The following is a 17,283-nucleotide window of genomic DNA, read 5'->3' on the forward strand; positions in this document are numbered from 1 at the left end:
TGTTGCATATTATTCTTTAGGTTGGGCCACAGTTTGCCAACCTCCACTGTAAGATAAGGTAGAACAGACAACAAAATGCCTGCCTCCCAGACAGCTAATACATACTTTTAGCAACTAATATTTACTGAATGCTTCAATGTGCCACAGTATCATGCTAAGTACTTTATGTACATTACCTGATTCAATCCTCACAGCCATCCTATGCTATAATTACTATCATTATTTCTTTTACAGATGAAGAATTTGAGACTTGGAGAGATTAAGTAACTTCTCAACAATTACTAAATGGTGCAACCAGAATCAAAACTCAGAAAGATTAACTTCTTAAAAGTTTTCAGCTCAAGAATATGGCCTTCCTTGTGGCTTAGTCGTAAAGAATCCACCTGCCAATGCAGGGGACTCGTGTTCGATCCCTGGGTGGGGAAGATCCCTTGGGGAAGGAAAAGGCAAACCACTCCAGCATTCTTGCCCGGGAAATTCCAAGGACAGAGGACCCTGGCGGGCTACAATCCATGGGGTTGCAAAAGAGTCAGACACAACTTAGTGACTAAACAACAACTCAGGATTATATAGCTAATTAGTCAGACTAGGCTTCCAAGTGGTGCTAGTAGTAAAGAACCCACCTGCCAATGCAGAAAACATAAAGAGATGAGGGTTCAATCCCTGCGTTAGGAAGATCCCCTGGAAGAGGCAATGGCAACCCACTCCAATATTCTTGCCTGGAGAATCCACTGGACAGAGGAGCCAGTGGGTAACAGCCCACAGGGTCGCAAAGAGTCAGACAGGATTGAAGCAACTTAGCATGCACACACAGGTCTATAATAGTTAATATTGCATAGACTAAGGATCCTAAAAGATGTTGCTGTTAATTTGTTGCACTCAATATGTCAGCAAATCAGGAAAACTCAGCAGTAGCCACAGGACTGGAAAAGGTCAGTTTTCATTCCAATCCCAAAGAAGGGCAATGACAAAGAATGTTCAAACTACCACATGATTGCACTCATCTCATACACCAGCAAAGTAATGCTCAAAATTCTCCAAGCCAGGTTTCAACAGTATGTGAATTGTGAACTTCCAGATGTTCAAGATGGATTTAGAAAAGGCAGAGGACCCAGAGATCAAATTGCCAACATCTGCTGGATCATCGAAAAAACTAGAGTTCCAGAAAAACATCTACTTCTGCTTTATTGATTACACCAAAGCCTTTGACTGTGTGGATCACAACAAACTGTGGAAAATTCTTCAAGAGATGGAAATACCAGACCACCTGACCTGCCTCCTGGGAAATCTGTATGCAGGTCAAGAAGCAACAGTTAGAACTGGACACGGAACAACAGACTGGTTCCAGATCAGGAAAGAAGTACGTCAAGGCTGTATTATTGTCACCCAGCTTATTTAACTTACATGCAGAGTACATCACGCGAAATGCCAGGCTGGATGAAGCACAAGCTGGAATCAAGATTGCTGGGAGAAATATCAATAACTTCAGATATGCAGATGACACCACCCTTATGGCAGAAAGTGAAGAGGAACTAAAGAGCCTCTTGATGAAAGTGAAAGAGGAGAGTGAAAAAGTTGGCTTAAAACTCAACATTCAAAAACCTAAGATCATGGCATCCGGTCCCATCATTTCATGGCAAATAGATGGAGAAACAATGGAAACAGTGACAGACTTTATTTTCTTGGGCTCCAAAATCACTGCAGATAGTGACTGCAGCCATGAAATTAAAAGACGCTTGCTCCTTGGAAGAAAAGCTATGACCAATCTTATTAAAGAGCAGAGACACTACTTTGCCAACAAAGGTCCGTCTAGTCAAAGCTATGTATGAATGTGAGAGTTGGACTGTGAAGAAAACTGAGCGCTGAAGACTTGATGCTTTTGAACTGTGGTGTTGGAGAAGACTCTTGAGAGTCCCTTGGACTGCAAGGAGATCAGACCAATCAATCCTAAGGAAATCAGTCTTGAATATTCATTGGAAGGACTGATGTTGAAGCTGAAACTCCAATACTTTAGCCACCTGATGTGAAGAACTGACTCACTGGAAAAGACCCTGATGCTGGGAAAGATTGAAGGCAGGAGGAGGAGATGACAGCGATTGAGATGGTTGGATGGTACCACCGACTCAATGGACATGAACTTGAGCAAACTCTGGGAGTTATGATGGACAGAGGAGCCTGGCATGCTACAGTCCATGAGGTTGCAAAAAGTCGAACACGACTGAGCAACTCTAGTGTCCTGAACTGACTGAAGGACACTGATCTCCTAACTCAGTGCTGACTTATTAAATTGTAGTTTCAGACAATCTGCATTAAAAAATAAAAATAATAATTTTATTTATTTTTGGCTGTCCTTAGGTCTTAGTTGCTGCGCAGGCTTTTTTCTAGTTGTGGTGAGCAGGCTACTCTCTAGTTGCAGTGTTCTGGCTTCTCACTGCGGTGGCTTTTCCTGTGGAGCACGGGCTCTCAGACACAGGGACTTCCGTAGTTGTGGCACACGGGCTCAGTAGTTGCCGCTCCAAGCTCCAGAGCACAAGCTCAACAACTGTGGTGTATGGGCTCAGCTGCTCCATGGCCTGTGGGATCTTCCTGGACCAAGGATCGAACCCATGTCCCCTGCATTGGCAGGTGGGCCCTTCAACACTGACCCAGCAGAGAAGCCTTAGAGAATCTACATTTTAAAGGGAAATTCGACAGCATCTTAACCCCACCAATGAAAGTCTGATGGTACAATTATCAGGCACTGAAGAAAAAAATAAAAAAGGTATGTGGAAGGGATATAGGATCTTAAGTGTTAGAAAGCTAAAATTAGGAATCACTGCCCTGCTTTTTCAATAAAGTAATATGAGAGAATCTTAATTATGGAATACTGAAGTACAACAAATAAATTAGTTTAAAAACATAGATTAAATTTCATTAAGAAAATAATAGGATAACAATTAACACTATAAAATGAGAGATCAGGTGGATACTTTGAGGTAGGCTAAACCCTAAAGGAGATCAGTCCTGGGTGTTCATTGGAAGGACTGATGCTGAAGCTGAAACTCCAGTACTTTGGCCATCTCATGTGAAGAGTTGACTCATGGGAAAAGACCTTGATGCTGGGAGGGACTGGGGGTAGGAGGAGAAGGGGACGACAGAGGATGAGATGGCTGGATGGCCTCACCGACTCAATGGACATGAGTTTGGGTAAACTCCAGGAGTTGGTGATGGACAGGGAGGCCTGGCCTGCTGCAATTCATGGGGTCGCAAAGAGTCGGACACCACTGAGCGACTGAACTGAACTGAACTGAACTGAAAGATGACAGGAGGAAATACATGTAGAGAGAAATGCGGAGTATACAGATGGTATTCATCTGGTGATTGACAGCAATTCAGGCAGAAAAGTGATGTTTCAGAAATCCACAACAGGAGTAATGTGTTGTAGTACTCCAGGAAGCAACACTGAGAAAAGCAGTGACTAACAAATGGGATCCATGAACTCTAATGAGTCCTTTTACTATAACCTCTCTGCCAGCAAATAAACTGAGCTCTCTTTTTCTCCTTTGAGCAGGAGAAAAAAGCTCTCTTATCTCCTTTGGAGATAAGCAAGAACTAAGATGTTGGAAGGGTGGAGAAGTAACACTGTGATGAGGGTAAGGCCTGTGCAGAGACAGAACAGCGTAGGAAGTCTACTGCTTTCCCTTTGCTCCTTGGGTTGAGAAGAAATGCAAGTGATTCAAATCACCTTTCTCTGCATGTCCCACATAAATAAAGGACACTCAAGCTGTTGCTACTATCTACACAAAAGCTCATATCAAAGGCCTATTACCTGGATGATGACAGCAAACACTTACATGGTACTTACTACGTGCCAGGCATTGTTCAAAGTACTTTAAGCGCTTTTAGTAATTTAATCACCATAATAACCCTATATGTTGTTGTTGTTTAGTTGCTAAGTCATGTCCGACTCTTTTGTGACCCCATGGACTGTAGCCCACCAGAGTCCTCTGTCCATGGGATGTCCCAAGCAAGAATACTGGAGTGGGTTGCCATTTCCTTCTCTAGGGGATCTTTCTGATCCAGGGATTGAACCTGAGTCTCCTGCATTGGCAGGCAGATTCTTTACCACTGAGCCACCAGGGAAACCCAGTAATAACTCTCTAAGATGCATACTATTATAATCTCCATCTTTGCTGAGGATGCTAAAACACAGAATGCTTAAATAACTTCTCCGAATTCATACAGCTAAAGATGGTAAAGCTGGAATTCAAACCCAGGCAGACAGGTTCCAACACAGTACACACACTCTTAACTACCCAGTTATAAATGACTTCTTTAGCTTAGTTGTGCCACCACAAGCAAGTGACTGGCATCAGATCATCTTGCAGCAAATAAAGGACTCCAGGTACTGGGCTGTGAATCAAGCGAAAGTCTGAAATGCTGTGAGAATTACTAAAATGGTGACACAGTCATGAAGTGAGCCAATGCTGTTGGAAAAATAGTGCTGATAGCCTTGCTCGATGCAGAGCTGCCACCCACATATCTTCAAGTCGTAAAAAACGCAATTATCTGCAAAGTGCAATAAAGGAAAACGAAGTATGCCTGTGTTTTCTGAACTACTGATATAATAATCTTTGAACTGAACAATAAAATTGTAGGTTCAAACAGAAAAACATTCAAGTTTGGAATAGGACTGTAATCTTGGGATTTAGAATCTGTCACTTTAACTCATATAAGGGTGCCAACCAAGTAAGAGAACTTAAGCCAGATCTTCTTGAAACATATCCTCAGGAAATTGCCTTTCTATAGAGTTAACATAAATTTCTTTTTCATCGCTCGGTGAACAAAATAAGCCAGAAATGTAGCAAGAGCTGTCCTAAAATACAAACCTAATATGCTAGATCCAGCTATTAAAACAGTCCACTGTCAGGCAGTACACAGGGAGAAGCCAAATATAGACACTGCTGGAAAACATACTGCAAATGGTCACAGAGTCCTGCTTTCCCAGTATGACAACAGTAGTCCTAGGGTTCCATAAGTTTCAAGAAAAATCTGGCATAAAATAAACCCAAAGCAAATTAATTTTAAAAGTAAAATTGTGTTGTCCCTCTACACTAACCAAGAAGAAAGAAAGGCACACACACATACCATTTGGGAATATGTATATATTCCCAAATATGGAAAATACAGATCCATAATATGGAAAATATATAAATAAATCTCTATCACACTCTGTATTTTACTAAAAAATAGTAAAATGTGTATATATATATTTACAAAATATGTGTTTTCAGAAAGAAAAGTTCAAAATCTGAATGGCAGTCTGATGGAAACTGGCAGTCTTAAGAGTTTAGCAATGTACTTCAGTCAATTAAGTGGCAAAACCAGTATGAGAGTACAAACATCGCTACTGTTTGGCTTGGATTTCTGTAATCTAAACCCACTGCTAACTTCATTAAGGGCTGTGTACCCTTGAACCTACAAGACTGCTTCTAGCCACTGCAAAAATAGTCTGTTTCTTCCTCTTCCGCAGTACCAGAATAACTTAACATTCTATTTGAAACACAAAGAGGCAGGGAGGGTAACTCTGGGTTCCTCAGCTTTCCAATTCTAGTCTGTTGTGAGGCCCAGCTGTACCTCTTTCCCTTGAGTTCCAAGAAAAAAAATCTCTATTTCTTATTAACATCTTTTCTTTCTTTAAGCAGATTTTAGTTACTTACAAAAAAAGAGCCTGACCTAAACAGGCAGCAGACTTTAATTTAAACTCTAAAAGCCTGGAATGCCTAAGCAACCCAATTCTACAGAATAATGGTTTTTAAAAAGTACACTGAAAAATTAAACCTCCTCATCAGTGCTATTCATGAGAATCATCTATTTAGAATTAAAGACTTTGAGCCAAAATGCATTCAGAGAAAATACATGTCATTCATGTAGCAATAATCATTTTCAATACCATAATGACTATGAAATTTAAAACTGCATTTAATGACATTTTCAGTGGCTTTCAAATCTATTTTAGGCAACAGTATATCTTCTTCTAATGAAATCTTAGGTTCATGCCCAATGCACAGCACAGATCTGCTCTAGCTGAGCATGTGCACATGTCTCAGTGGGTCATCTGTGCGTGTGTGAAACTGCACATAGAAAATCCTGTCTATGGTCCAAACTCTTCCTGTCAGAGACCTCCTGAGGCATCTCCGTGGAACCTCTGCAGCCTATGTGAATCAGATCTTGAAAACCACTGTGCTACAAAAAGACAGCCACCCTTTGACACTTGCTGTCACAACCAGAATACCAAATTAATCACAAGCCTATTTACCTGTGAGCTTTAAAACTTTTTCCATCAACATAAATATCAATATCTGGGCAACAGTGTTTCACGTAAAGCTTCAATAAATCTTCTCCTAATTCAGATGCAGGTTCCAAGTCATAAATATCTTTAAAAGAGAAAAACAAGACAAAAAATAGTTTCTTTAATAGTATATATGTTTCAAAATTTTGTATTCTTGTTGTTGCTCAGTCACTCAGTTGTGTCTAACTCTTTGCAACCCCATGGACTGCAGCACGCCAGGCTGTCCTTTACTATCTCCCCGAGATAGCTCAAACTCATGTCCATTGTATTCTAATACTAGCAAAATGTTTTTCCACATGGTTATCCTGATTAGCTACTGAAAGAAAGTAACAGTGAGTGAAACCTTTAAGTGGTAAATTCAAAGTAAAATGAAACTTTAAAATCATCGATTCTTTCTGCTCTGAAATATATATTTCTACGTAAACATAGATACACATTTAAATATAGTAATACTATTATAAATTATACACCAAAATTGAAGCCACTTCACAAACATCTGACTTAAAAAGTTAAAAGATTTCCTAAGTTTGATATTCTTTTTCATCACTTAGTTTCTTCCTGTTTCTGTTCATGGATTTATGGCTAGGATGATCTGTGAACCAACAGAAATTCAACTAAAACCAATGGGACTTATAGAGCACTTATTATGAATCTAGTGCTGTATACAGTGTAGAGAGTTATAGAAAATATTTTAAGAACTACCTCTACTTCAAAAGATTCACAATTTAGGCACTGGGAAGTGAAATATAAAACATGTATATATATTTAAAAAGAAAAATACTACATTGTATATTATAGCCAGTCTGGAAATTTTTGTTAGTATAACTGGTGAGGATGGGTCCCTGGGAACAGATTCCCAGTAACCAATTTACAAATCTATATATTTAGAAACCAGAATGCTAATGAGGTGACTCTGGGTTAAGTCTCCTAAAGAGCTTCAGGATGGGGGCTGGTCACCAGAAAGGACAAATATGTCATTAGAGAGGGGGAAATTTCAGGCCCTTCCCCATACCTCTAGGGATGGAAAGGGGGCTATAGACTGAATTATAAAAATTCTTGAACAATAAGATTCAGGGAACTACTGGGTTGGTGAACACACTGACTTTTGAAAAGATAGCACACCCTGAGACGGCATGGATATTTGTTCTGTATACCTTCCCTTCTCCACCCAACCCACATACCTAGCCCTATATCTTTTTCCTTTGGCTGTTCCTAAATTATATCTTTTATAACAAATAGGTAAATATAAGTGAAATGTGTTCCTGAGTTCTGTGAGTCATTCTAGCAAATTATTGAACTTTGGAGGAGGGTGGTCATGGGAACTCCGGAATTTGTAGTCGCTGGGCACAAGCGTGGGTAGTAATGTGGATATGTCACCCCAAAACATGCCACTCTGGCATGAGGATTATTTTGAGCTAAAGGTACTTGAGAAGGAGCAGATGCAGGGAAAGCTATTTACATCCCCCAACTGCCTAAAAATAAAAGTAAAAAATTTCCCTTTTGTAAAGGAAATTTCCATGTGCAAAGCTATCTCCTTCCTAGGAAGAAACTATTCTCTTCACTTGACTATTATCTGTGTAAGAAGACAACCCTTATTCACCATACATTTTCTCCTCTCACCTTCCCATAACTTGCCTCCACCATCTAGTAGCCCAGAATGCCTTTCTTTCAGTTAGCCTAAGATAACAATTTTGTTGTTTAGTCAATAAATTGCATCCAATTCTTTTTGCAACCCCGTGGACTGTAGCCCACCAGGCTCCTTTGTCCAAGGGATTTCCAGGATAAGAATACTGGAGTGGGTTGCAATTTCCTTCTCCAGGGGATCTTCCTGACTCAGGGATTGAATCCATGTCTCCTGCATGCCAGGTGGATTCATGCAGCAGGATTCTTTACTGCTAAGCCACCAGGGAAGGTCAAGATGATATATAATCCTCGATTATCTAGCCATCTTCTTGAATCTCCTTTTTGGTGAAACTCCTGGTGCAAAAATAAGTGATGAAAACCATTCTCCCCCCTCCTGTTAATTTGTCTTATTTCAATTTAATCCTTAGGCCAGTCACAGAACCTAAGAGGGTAGAAAGAACTCTTTCCTCCCCAACAGTAGCATAGGCACCTGACTTGCGTTTAACATCTGAAGTGGGGAGAATATTGCAGCACGAAGCCCTTAACCTGTGGGATTTCTCTGTAGCTAACTCTGGATAGTTACCATTAGAACTGAACTGTTGGATGCCCAGCTGGTGTTAGGAGAATTGGTTATGTGTGGGGGAAAAACACACACACACACACACACACACACACTTCTGACATGTGGAGTCAGAAGTGGTACCCATGAAAGAAAACAAAAACAATGCACAATTACAGAAACCCAACACTGTTCCTCAACCTGAGGCCATCATTCCATTCTACCTTAAACTTGCTCTGTTCATACTCTTTTAAGCCTGCAAAATAGTACCACTTAAATACCTTAAAAGAGCTTATGAATAAGGCTACCTCATCTCTTGGTTTGCCTGGGGGCAGTCCAGTTAATGCCTGTTGCCCCAGAATAACATTCAACAGCAATGATAATTTTTCATTTTTTACTTTTTCAAAAGAATCCTTGTTACTCTTTCAAAAGAATCCTTGTTTGGACCAGAAAATATAAAGTCATCCTTTATATAATGAGACTCTTCATTGTCTTCCGCTTATATGTCCAGGTTCATCCCTTACTGTGACCATTCTTATCCCCTCCTTTACCCTAGACCCACAAACCATGCGTGGTGTTCCAGATTTGCTATGTGCCTGGTTCTTTGCCTCCAGGAGTATCGTTTCCTTTGCCTGGAATACTTCTTCCCTAAACTCTCTCTGTCTGGTCAACATCTGCTTCTTCTTCAGGATTCAGTTCAGATATTATTCCTTCTATGCAGCTTTCTCTGAAGGCCTATTATTCCTTCCATGTAGTTTTTTCTGAAGGCCTAAGTCTAGGTTAATGTGCCCTATTTGAGTCCTTAACACACTTGGTACATAACCGACCTGATTATACCTCCTGCTAAACTGCAGAACAGTAACATTATCTGTTTTGTTCAATATCAAATCTTCAAAAGTTGGTATTTGCATAATGTGATGGTTAGAATGGCATTCCAGGAACAAATAGCAAGTATAAAAGCACAGAAGTAACAAAATACAGTTCTTTCAGATGAAATGCTAGGTCAATAAGAGCAGAGCTCAGGGGGTGTGAGGGGTTGTGAAGATAGAAGGCAGTAGAGTACTAGGCGGCAGTCAGTTCCCCAAATCCCCTTATACCATGGGAAAGAAGCAGGGATTTATATTAAGGCTGTGGGAGACTACTAAAGAATTTTAATAAGGCAAGTGCCATGGTCAGGCTTGCAATGAACAAATTTCGTTCCATACAATAGAAATGGAGGGTGGCACAAGAAGTCAGGTGACCAGCTGAGGTTCAAATTCTCAAGGAAAATAACAACTTACTGAAATAAAGAAATGGCAGGAGGATAAAGGAGAGAAGTATTCAAGAATATTTAGGAGGCAAATCAACAGACATGCTCATGAATTGAATGAAGGGTAAAAGAGTAACTGAGAAGAAAGATAGTTAATATAGGGAATTCCCTGGCAGTCCAGTGGCTAGGACTCCATGATTCCACTGCAGGGGGCACGATAAACCTTATGCCAAAGATGCATATTCATGGTGGCAGAATCTACCCCCCTTTAATACTTACAGTGCAGTAACAGGAAGGAATTATAAAACTTCCAGTGCCATTAAAATGTTTTCTGGAGATATCAGTCTTGTTTACTAACTTTTAGTCCTATAAGCCAAAGCATCAATAAATGAATATAACTGGTAGGTATATGACGTCCTGGAGAAGGGAATGGCAAACCACTTCAGCATTCTTGCCTTGAGAACACCATGAACAGCATGACAAGGCAAAAAGATATGACCATAAAGCCTGCAACATTAACATCCAATTAATGTTACAATTTAATGTTACATCCTGCAACATTAAATATTTTATATACATTTTTCCAACACAAAATTTGGGTTGGTAGAAGTGTGGGAAACAATATTAACACATGAATTTGATCCCTGGGCTGGGAACAAAGATCCCGAATGTCACATGGTGAGGTCTAAAATAAATAAAAGAGTGAATAAAAAAAATAAGGAAGAAAGAAAGTAATATAATTAATATAATTCACACTACGCAGTATTTAAGAGAAGAGCAGGCTGGGAAAGGCAGGTGATTAGATCAGTCTGACACAGGTTAAATTTTGAGATATTTATATTTAGAGGTATATTTAGACAGATATGTCTGGTCAGTGGTTGGATATGAAGCTCAGAAAATAATTAAAGAGGAAGTGCCGGTGAAGGAGACTGAGCAGTGACTGAGAGGGAAAATCCCAACAGCACAGTGTCAGAGAAGACAGAGGAAGTTTCAAGGAGGGTGGCACTGACAGTACGGAGGACGGTGAAGGACTTTATAAGATGTGGCAAACAAGTGTCTATTCAACTGGTCAGCATGGGGCTGGGGGCGGGGTGGGACTTCCACGGAATGATGGAGGAGAAAATAGATAGAGGCAAGGGGTTGAGGGGTAAACGAACTCTTTCCATTTACACTAAAAATCTGTTTGGCCACTTTAATCAGCTATTGCGGGCCCATGGCAGAATTCTAGACTAGAGACAAGAAAAATGGGTACTGAATGTCAGCTTGGTCAACTGCTCCATCTCTGTGGCCTTGGAAAGTCCCTTATACTCTCTGAGCCTTATTGTCCTCATCTATAAAATCAGTCTGTAACCACTTTCTTTGTAGGGCTGAGACTAAATGAGATAGTTTAAAAAATGTACAGATCTATCTCAAGCCTAGAAGAGGCATGCATGCATGCATGCATTCATCTACCATAATACAATATGGTGAACATATATAAAAGAAACCTAACTGAGCTTAAATCAGTTTGTTTTTATTGCTGCTGCACTAAACATCAGTAATAAAAATCTTTTAGTTAACAGATACTATCATGTACAGTCAATTCAACTGTAACACATGTTTTGAAAACATGAGTTTGATCCAACACAACTGACATATTAAGGAACAATTTTTGCATAATGGGAATTTTTCCTTTCCTTAGGTGCTAGGTAATCCATGACAAATACTAAGTCAATGCAAGGAACTGTACCCAGTTGGACTGAGCCATGAAAGAATATACATAAAACATAAATACCTAAGACACCTACCAGAAACCTCTGTTCACCCATGACTACTCATTTCTAGTGTTACAAATTTCCATCTGATTTCAGATAACAACTGCTGGGAGACCATTTTCTATGAATATTTTTGTGTTTTTGTACAGTCTGTCCTTTCTGAGCAGAGCACTGGCAAATTTGGATAAAGGGTGATTAAACAATAAACACATCTTGGAAGTTAGAGATAATGAGATGCTCCAGAAAGATTCAGAGACTATCCTCTCCTCAAAATCATTTCTTTACACTCCTACCTTCCCCTCACCAGACAAGATTTATCTACCTTCCAAAGTAAAGGTCTCTCCCTCTGTGGAGGAGGATGAGCAGGTCTGCCAGCAGCCTATAAGAGTCTCATAAAGTTGGTGTTCCCCTCCTAAGATGCAACCCCATTGCATGTGAACAGCAGGTAACATTAAGCCCTCATGGGGACTGAGGGTTGGGAAGTGGTTCTGAGATGCTCTATAAGTAACGAACAGTTTGTTCTCTTATCCAAGGCTCTTGAGTCTCCTGTTGGAATATCTACTGTATCTCTATCTGCATCCTTAACATCCTCCTTCCACCAGTTCACAGCAATTCACAAGCTGCAAACCTTTTGACACCCACTTCTACAAACAAACTAGAGCTCTTTTTCAAGGTCAAATGCCATATTTATTGTAGTATTTATGTATTGCTGAATCATTCAACATGGATAAAACTATGCTCCTAGTTTTTTTAGGTTCCTATCTTTTAAAAATGTGTCCTGACAAAAGTTTCAGTGACTATGTCATGACAAAATGTATTGGTGATTTTTGTGTTGCGTGGAGTTTTTTAAGGAACGCATATATTGTGTTAGAACTGATTCTACAGTCTGCTAAAGCTTTTGCTGGTATAGATAAGAATAAGTATGAAAATATATAGAAGCTTAAAAGGAAAATTGTGAATTATGTCTGTATTTATTAATTAATAATAACTCCATCTCTAATTACCTGGGAAAACTGGGAGTAGGCCATATTATTATTTCCATTTACTCATAAATTATTTACTTTCATTTATACTGACTTTCATCTACTTATAAAAAAATGTTCAATAGAGCTGATTTTTGAAGTATGTTTTTCTCTAAGTGTTTAGAATATAATTACTTTCATGGCTATAAAATTTTATAAAAATCTACAAAAAATACCTCACCAGTGGAAATTACATTTTCCTCTTTGCTGTTGATATCTTTTGGAATTTCATGTTTCAGAAGAGAATGATCAGATGATCTTTTACTTAAGAACTCTACAGATAACCTTCTATCATTGTCAGTACAATTTCCAACACTGAAGTCACATTTCTTTTGTGGTACTCCACTTTCCACTATCTTTTTCCTAAGAATTTCTTCTTCGTAGTTTTTTATGTTTCTGTTTGATGAGTATACAATCCTAAAAGACAAAATGCAAAATATTAATAAAAATAATGTTGGTTATTCTTTTTTTTTTTTTCTCTAATGTTGGTTATTCTTAAAACCTAGTTTCACAATGTGTGGCTTTCATAGATAACAGCCACATAGTTGGAAAATCTTCTTAATCTACACTAAAGAAAGGTCCATCTAAAATAGGAGGAAGTTTGTAAAGCTATAAAAAAGCAATGTTAAAAAAGAAGTGTGTAATTGCCAACAAATTATATAACCTAAATGAAATGGACAATTCCTAGGAAGGACACACATTACGAAACTTAATTTAAGAAGAAAGAGTATCTGAATAGACAAATAATAAGTAAAGAGATTGAATTAGTATTTAAAAACTTCTCACAAAGAGGACACAGGACCAGGTGGCCTCCCTGGTGAACATTACCCAATGAAAGAAAATTAATTAATGGCAAACTTCACATTTACCTTATAAACTTTTCCAAAAAATATAAGACAGAACACCTAACTCATTATGTGAAGCCAGTACTATCTTGAATCAAAAGGAGACAAAGACATCACAAGAAAACTACAGACCAATATTTCTTATTAATGTAGAGAAAAAATCTTCAACAAAATAATAGCAAAATGAATCCAACAACATATAAAAAGAACTATACATCATGACCAACTGGGCTTTATTTTAGGAATTCAAGGGTAATTAAACATATGAAAATCAATGTCATACACCATATGCTCTAGTGTGAACGTTTATGTCCCCTAGAATCATATATTGACAAAATCCAACATCCTGTCATAAAACATTCAGCAAACTAGAAATGGAGGTAAACATTCTCAACCTGATAAAGCATACCTATGAAAAACCCACAGCTAACACCAGACTTAACAGTAAACAATTGAAAACTTTCTTCCTAAGATCAGCAAGGATGTCTATCTGCTCTTACCACTTCTGTTCAACATTTAAATGGAGATTCTAGCCAGAGCAATTAAGCAAGAAAAAGAAACAGCTGGATTGGAAAGGAATAAGTAAAGCTATCTTGAACTACAAATAACAAACATATACATAGAAAATCATTGGAAATTCATCCCTAAACTGTTTGCTAAACAAGTTCAGCAAAGTTGCAAAACAGAAGATCAATATGCAAAAGTCACTAATAACAAACAATCCAAAATTAAGTCAGAAAATAACTCCATTTACAACAGCATCAAAAAAATAAAATACTTAGGAATATATTGATATTTCACAAAAAGCGCAAGTTTCATATGCTGAAAGCTACAAAACAATGCTGAAAGCAATTAAATAAATGGAAACACATTCCATTGATAATTTAATATTTTTAAAATGGCAATACTCTTTGAATTAATCTATGGATTCAGTGCAATACCTATCAAAATTCAGCTAGTTTTCTGCAGAAATTGACAAACTAATCCTCAAATTCAAATAGAAATGCTAGGATAGCCAAAACAATCTTTAAATAGAACAAATTTGGAAGATTCACATTTTCTGAATTCTTACCTTCCTACAAAGCTACAGCCATCAATACTGTGTGGTACTGGCATAAGGACAGATGTATGGATGAATGGAACCAAACTGAGTGTCTAGAACATACATTTATAGGCAACTGATTTTTGACAGAGGTGTTGTGACATTGTGATTTATAATATGAACTTTGTACACCATTCCCAGCACGTAGATTCCAAAACCCTTCTAACTTCCTATGTAAAAGCCATAGGCTATCATTTATTACAGTTTAATTCAGTTCAGTTGCTCGGTCATTTCCGACTCCTTGCAACCCCATGTACTGTAGCAGGGCAGGCTTCCCTGTCCATCACCAACTCCCAGAGCTTGCTCAAGCTCAAGTCCATTGAGTCAGTGATGCCAACCAACCAACTCATCCTCTGTCATCCCCATCTCCTCCCACCTTCAATCTTTCCCAGCATCAGGGTCATTTGCAATGAGCCAGTTCTTCGCATCAGGGGCCAAAGTATTGGAGCTTCAGCTGCAGCATCAGTCTTTCCAATGAATATTCAGGACTGATTTCCTTTAGGATTGACTGGTTGGATCTCCTTGCAGTCCAAGGGACTCTCAAGAGTCTTCTCCAACACCACAGTTCAAAAGCATCAATTCTTCGGGGCTCAGCTTTCTTTAGTCCAACTCTTACATCCATACATGACTACTGGGAAAACCATAGCTTTGACTAGTCAGACCTTTGTTGGCAAAGTAATGTCTCTGCTTTTTAATATGCTGTCTAGGTTTGTCATAGCTTTTCTTCCAAGGAGCAAGCATCTTTTAATTTCATGGCTGCAATCACCATCTGCAGTGATTTTGGAGCCCCCCCAAATAAAGTCTGTCACTGTTTCCTTTGTTTCTCCATCTATTTGCCATGAAGTGATGGGACCAGATGCCATGATCTTAGTTTTTTGAGTGCTCAGTTTTAAGCCAACTTTTTCACTTTCCTCTTTCACTTTCATCAAGAGGCTCTTCAGTTCTTCTTCACTTTCTGCCATAAAGGGGGTGTCACCTGCATATCTGAGATTATTGATATTTCTCCCAGCAATCTTGATTCCAGCTTGTGCTTCATCCAGCCTGGCATTTCGCATGATGTACTCTGCATATAAGTTAAAATAAGTTGGGTGACAATAATACAGCCTTGAAGTACTTCTTTCCTGATCTGGAACCAGTCTGTTGTTCCATGTCCAGTTCTAACTGCTGCTTCTTGACCTGTATACAGATTTCTCAGGAGGCAGGTCAGGTGGTCTTGAATTTTCCAGTTTGTTGTGATCCACACAGTCAAAGGCTTTGGCATAGTCAATAAAGCAGAAGTAGGTATCTTTCTGGAACTCTTTTGCTTTTTCAATGATCCAATGGATGTTGGCAATTTGATCTCTGGGTCTTCTGGCCTTTCTAAATCCATCTTGAACATCTGAAAGTTCACGGTTCGTGTACAATTGAAGCCTGGCTTGGAGAATTTTGAGCATTATTTTGCTGGTGTGTGGGATGAGTGCAACTGTGCAGTAGTTTGAGCATTCTTTGGCATTGCCTTTCTTTGGGACTGGAATGAAAACTGACCTTTTCCAGTCCTGTGGCCACTGCTGAATTTTCCAAATTTGCTGACATACTGAGTGTAGTACTTTCACAGCATCATCTTTTAGGATTTGAAATAGCTCAACTGGAATTCCATCACTTCCACTAGCTTTGTTCGTAGTGATGTCCTAAGGCCCATTTGACTTCCCTTTCCAGGATGTCTGGCTCTAGGTGAGTGATCACACCATTGTGGTAATCTGGGTCATGAAGATCTTTTTTGTATCATTCTTCTGTGTACTCTTGCCACCTCTTCTTAATATCTTCTGCTTCTGTTAGGTCCATACTATTTCTGTCCTTTATTATGCCCATCTTTGGATGAAATGTTCCCTTGGTATCTCTAATTTTCTTTCCCATTCTATTGTTTTCCTCTATTTCTTTTCATTGATCATTGAGGAAGGCTTTCTTGTCTCTCCTTGCTATTCTTGGAACTCTGCATTCAAATAGGTATACCTTTCCTCTTCTCCTTTGCCTTTTGCTTCTCTTCTTTTCTCAGCTATTTGTAAGGCCTCCTCAGACAACCATTTTGCTTTTTGCATTTCTTTTTCTTGGGGATCGTCTTGATCACTGCCTCCTGTACAATGTCATAAACTTCCATCCATAGTTCTTCAGGCACTCTATCAGATCTAATCCCTAGAATCTATTTATCACTTCCACTATATAATTGTAAGGGATTTGACTTAGGTCATAATGGAATAGTCTAGTGGTTTTCCCTACAGTCTTCAATTTAGGTCTGAATTTTCCAATAAGGAGTTCATGATCTGAGCCACAGTCAGCTCCTGCTCTTGTTTTTGCTGACAGTATAGAGCTTCTCCATCTTTGGCTGTAAAGAATATAATCAATCTGATTTCAGTGTTGACCATCTGGTCATGTCCATGTGTAGAGCCTTTTCTTGTGTTGTTGGAAGAGGGTGTTTACTATGACCAGTGCGTTCTCTTGGCAAAACTCTTGTTAGCCTTTGCCCTGCTTCATTTTGTACTTTAAGGCCAAAGTTGCCTGTTACTGCAGGTATTTCTTGACTTCCTACTTTTGCATTTCAGTCCCCTGTAATGAAAAGGACATTTTTGGGGGTGTTAGTTCTAGAAGGTCTTGTAGGCCTTCATAGAACCACTCAACTTCAGCTACTTCAGCATTACTGGTTGGGGTATAGACTTTATTATAGCACTTAGTTTTATTTCCAGTTTCTGAAATAGCTCCAGAAGGATAAAAATGGAATGTATGTCTTTCGTTATCCACAGCAAGCCCCTTTAAACCGCACCAGA

General features: G+C 38.9%; 1 protein-coding gene across 1 annotated transcript in view; it reads right to left on the bottom strand.

The window, feature by feature from the left end:
- Positions 1 to 17,283, bottom strand: part of BTBD8 (BTB domain containing 8) — a 93,431-nt gene that overhangs the window by 56,464 nt on the left and 19,684 nt on the right. Inside the window, exons 3-4 of the mRNA XM_068966222.1 lie at positions 12,720 to 12,955; positions 6,299 to 6,416 (exon numbers count right to left, since the gene is read on the bottom strand). Of these exons, the coding sequence (XP_068822323.1) occupies positions 6,299 to 6,416; positions 12,720 to 12,955 (354 nt within the window). The remainder of the gene's footprint in view (positions 1 to 6,298; positions 6,417 to 12,719; positions 12,956 to 17,283) is intronic.

This window comes from Capricornis sumatraensis, chromosome 2 (assembly GCF_032405125.1).
Source record: "Capricornis sumatraensis isolate serow.1 chromosome 2, serow.2, whole genome shotgun sequence".
In the NCBI taxonomy this organism is placed as follows: domain Eukaryota; kingdom Metazoa; phylum Chordata; class Mammalia; order Artiodactyla; family Bovidae; genus Capricornis; species Capricornis sumatraensis.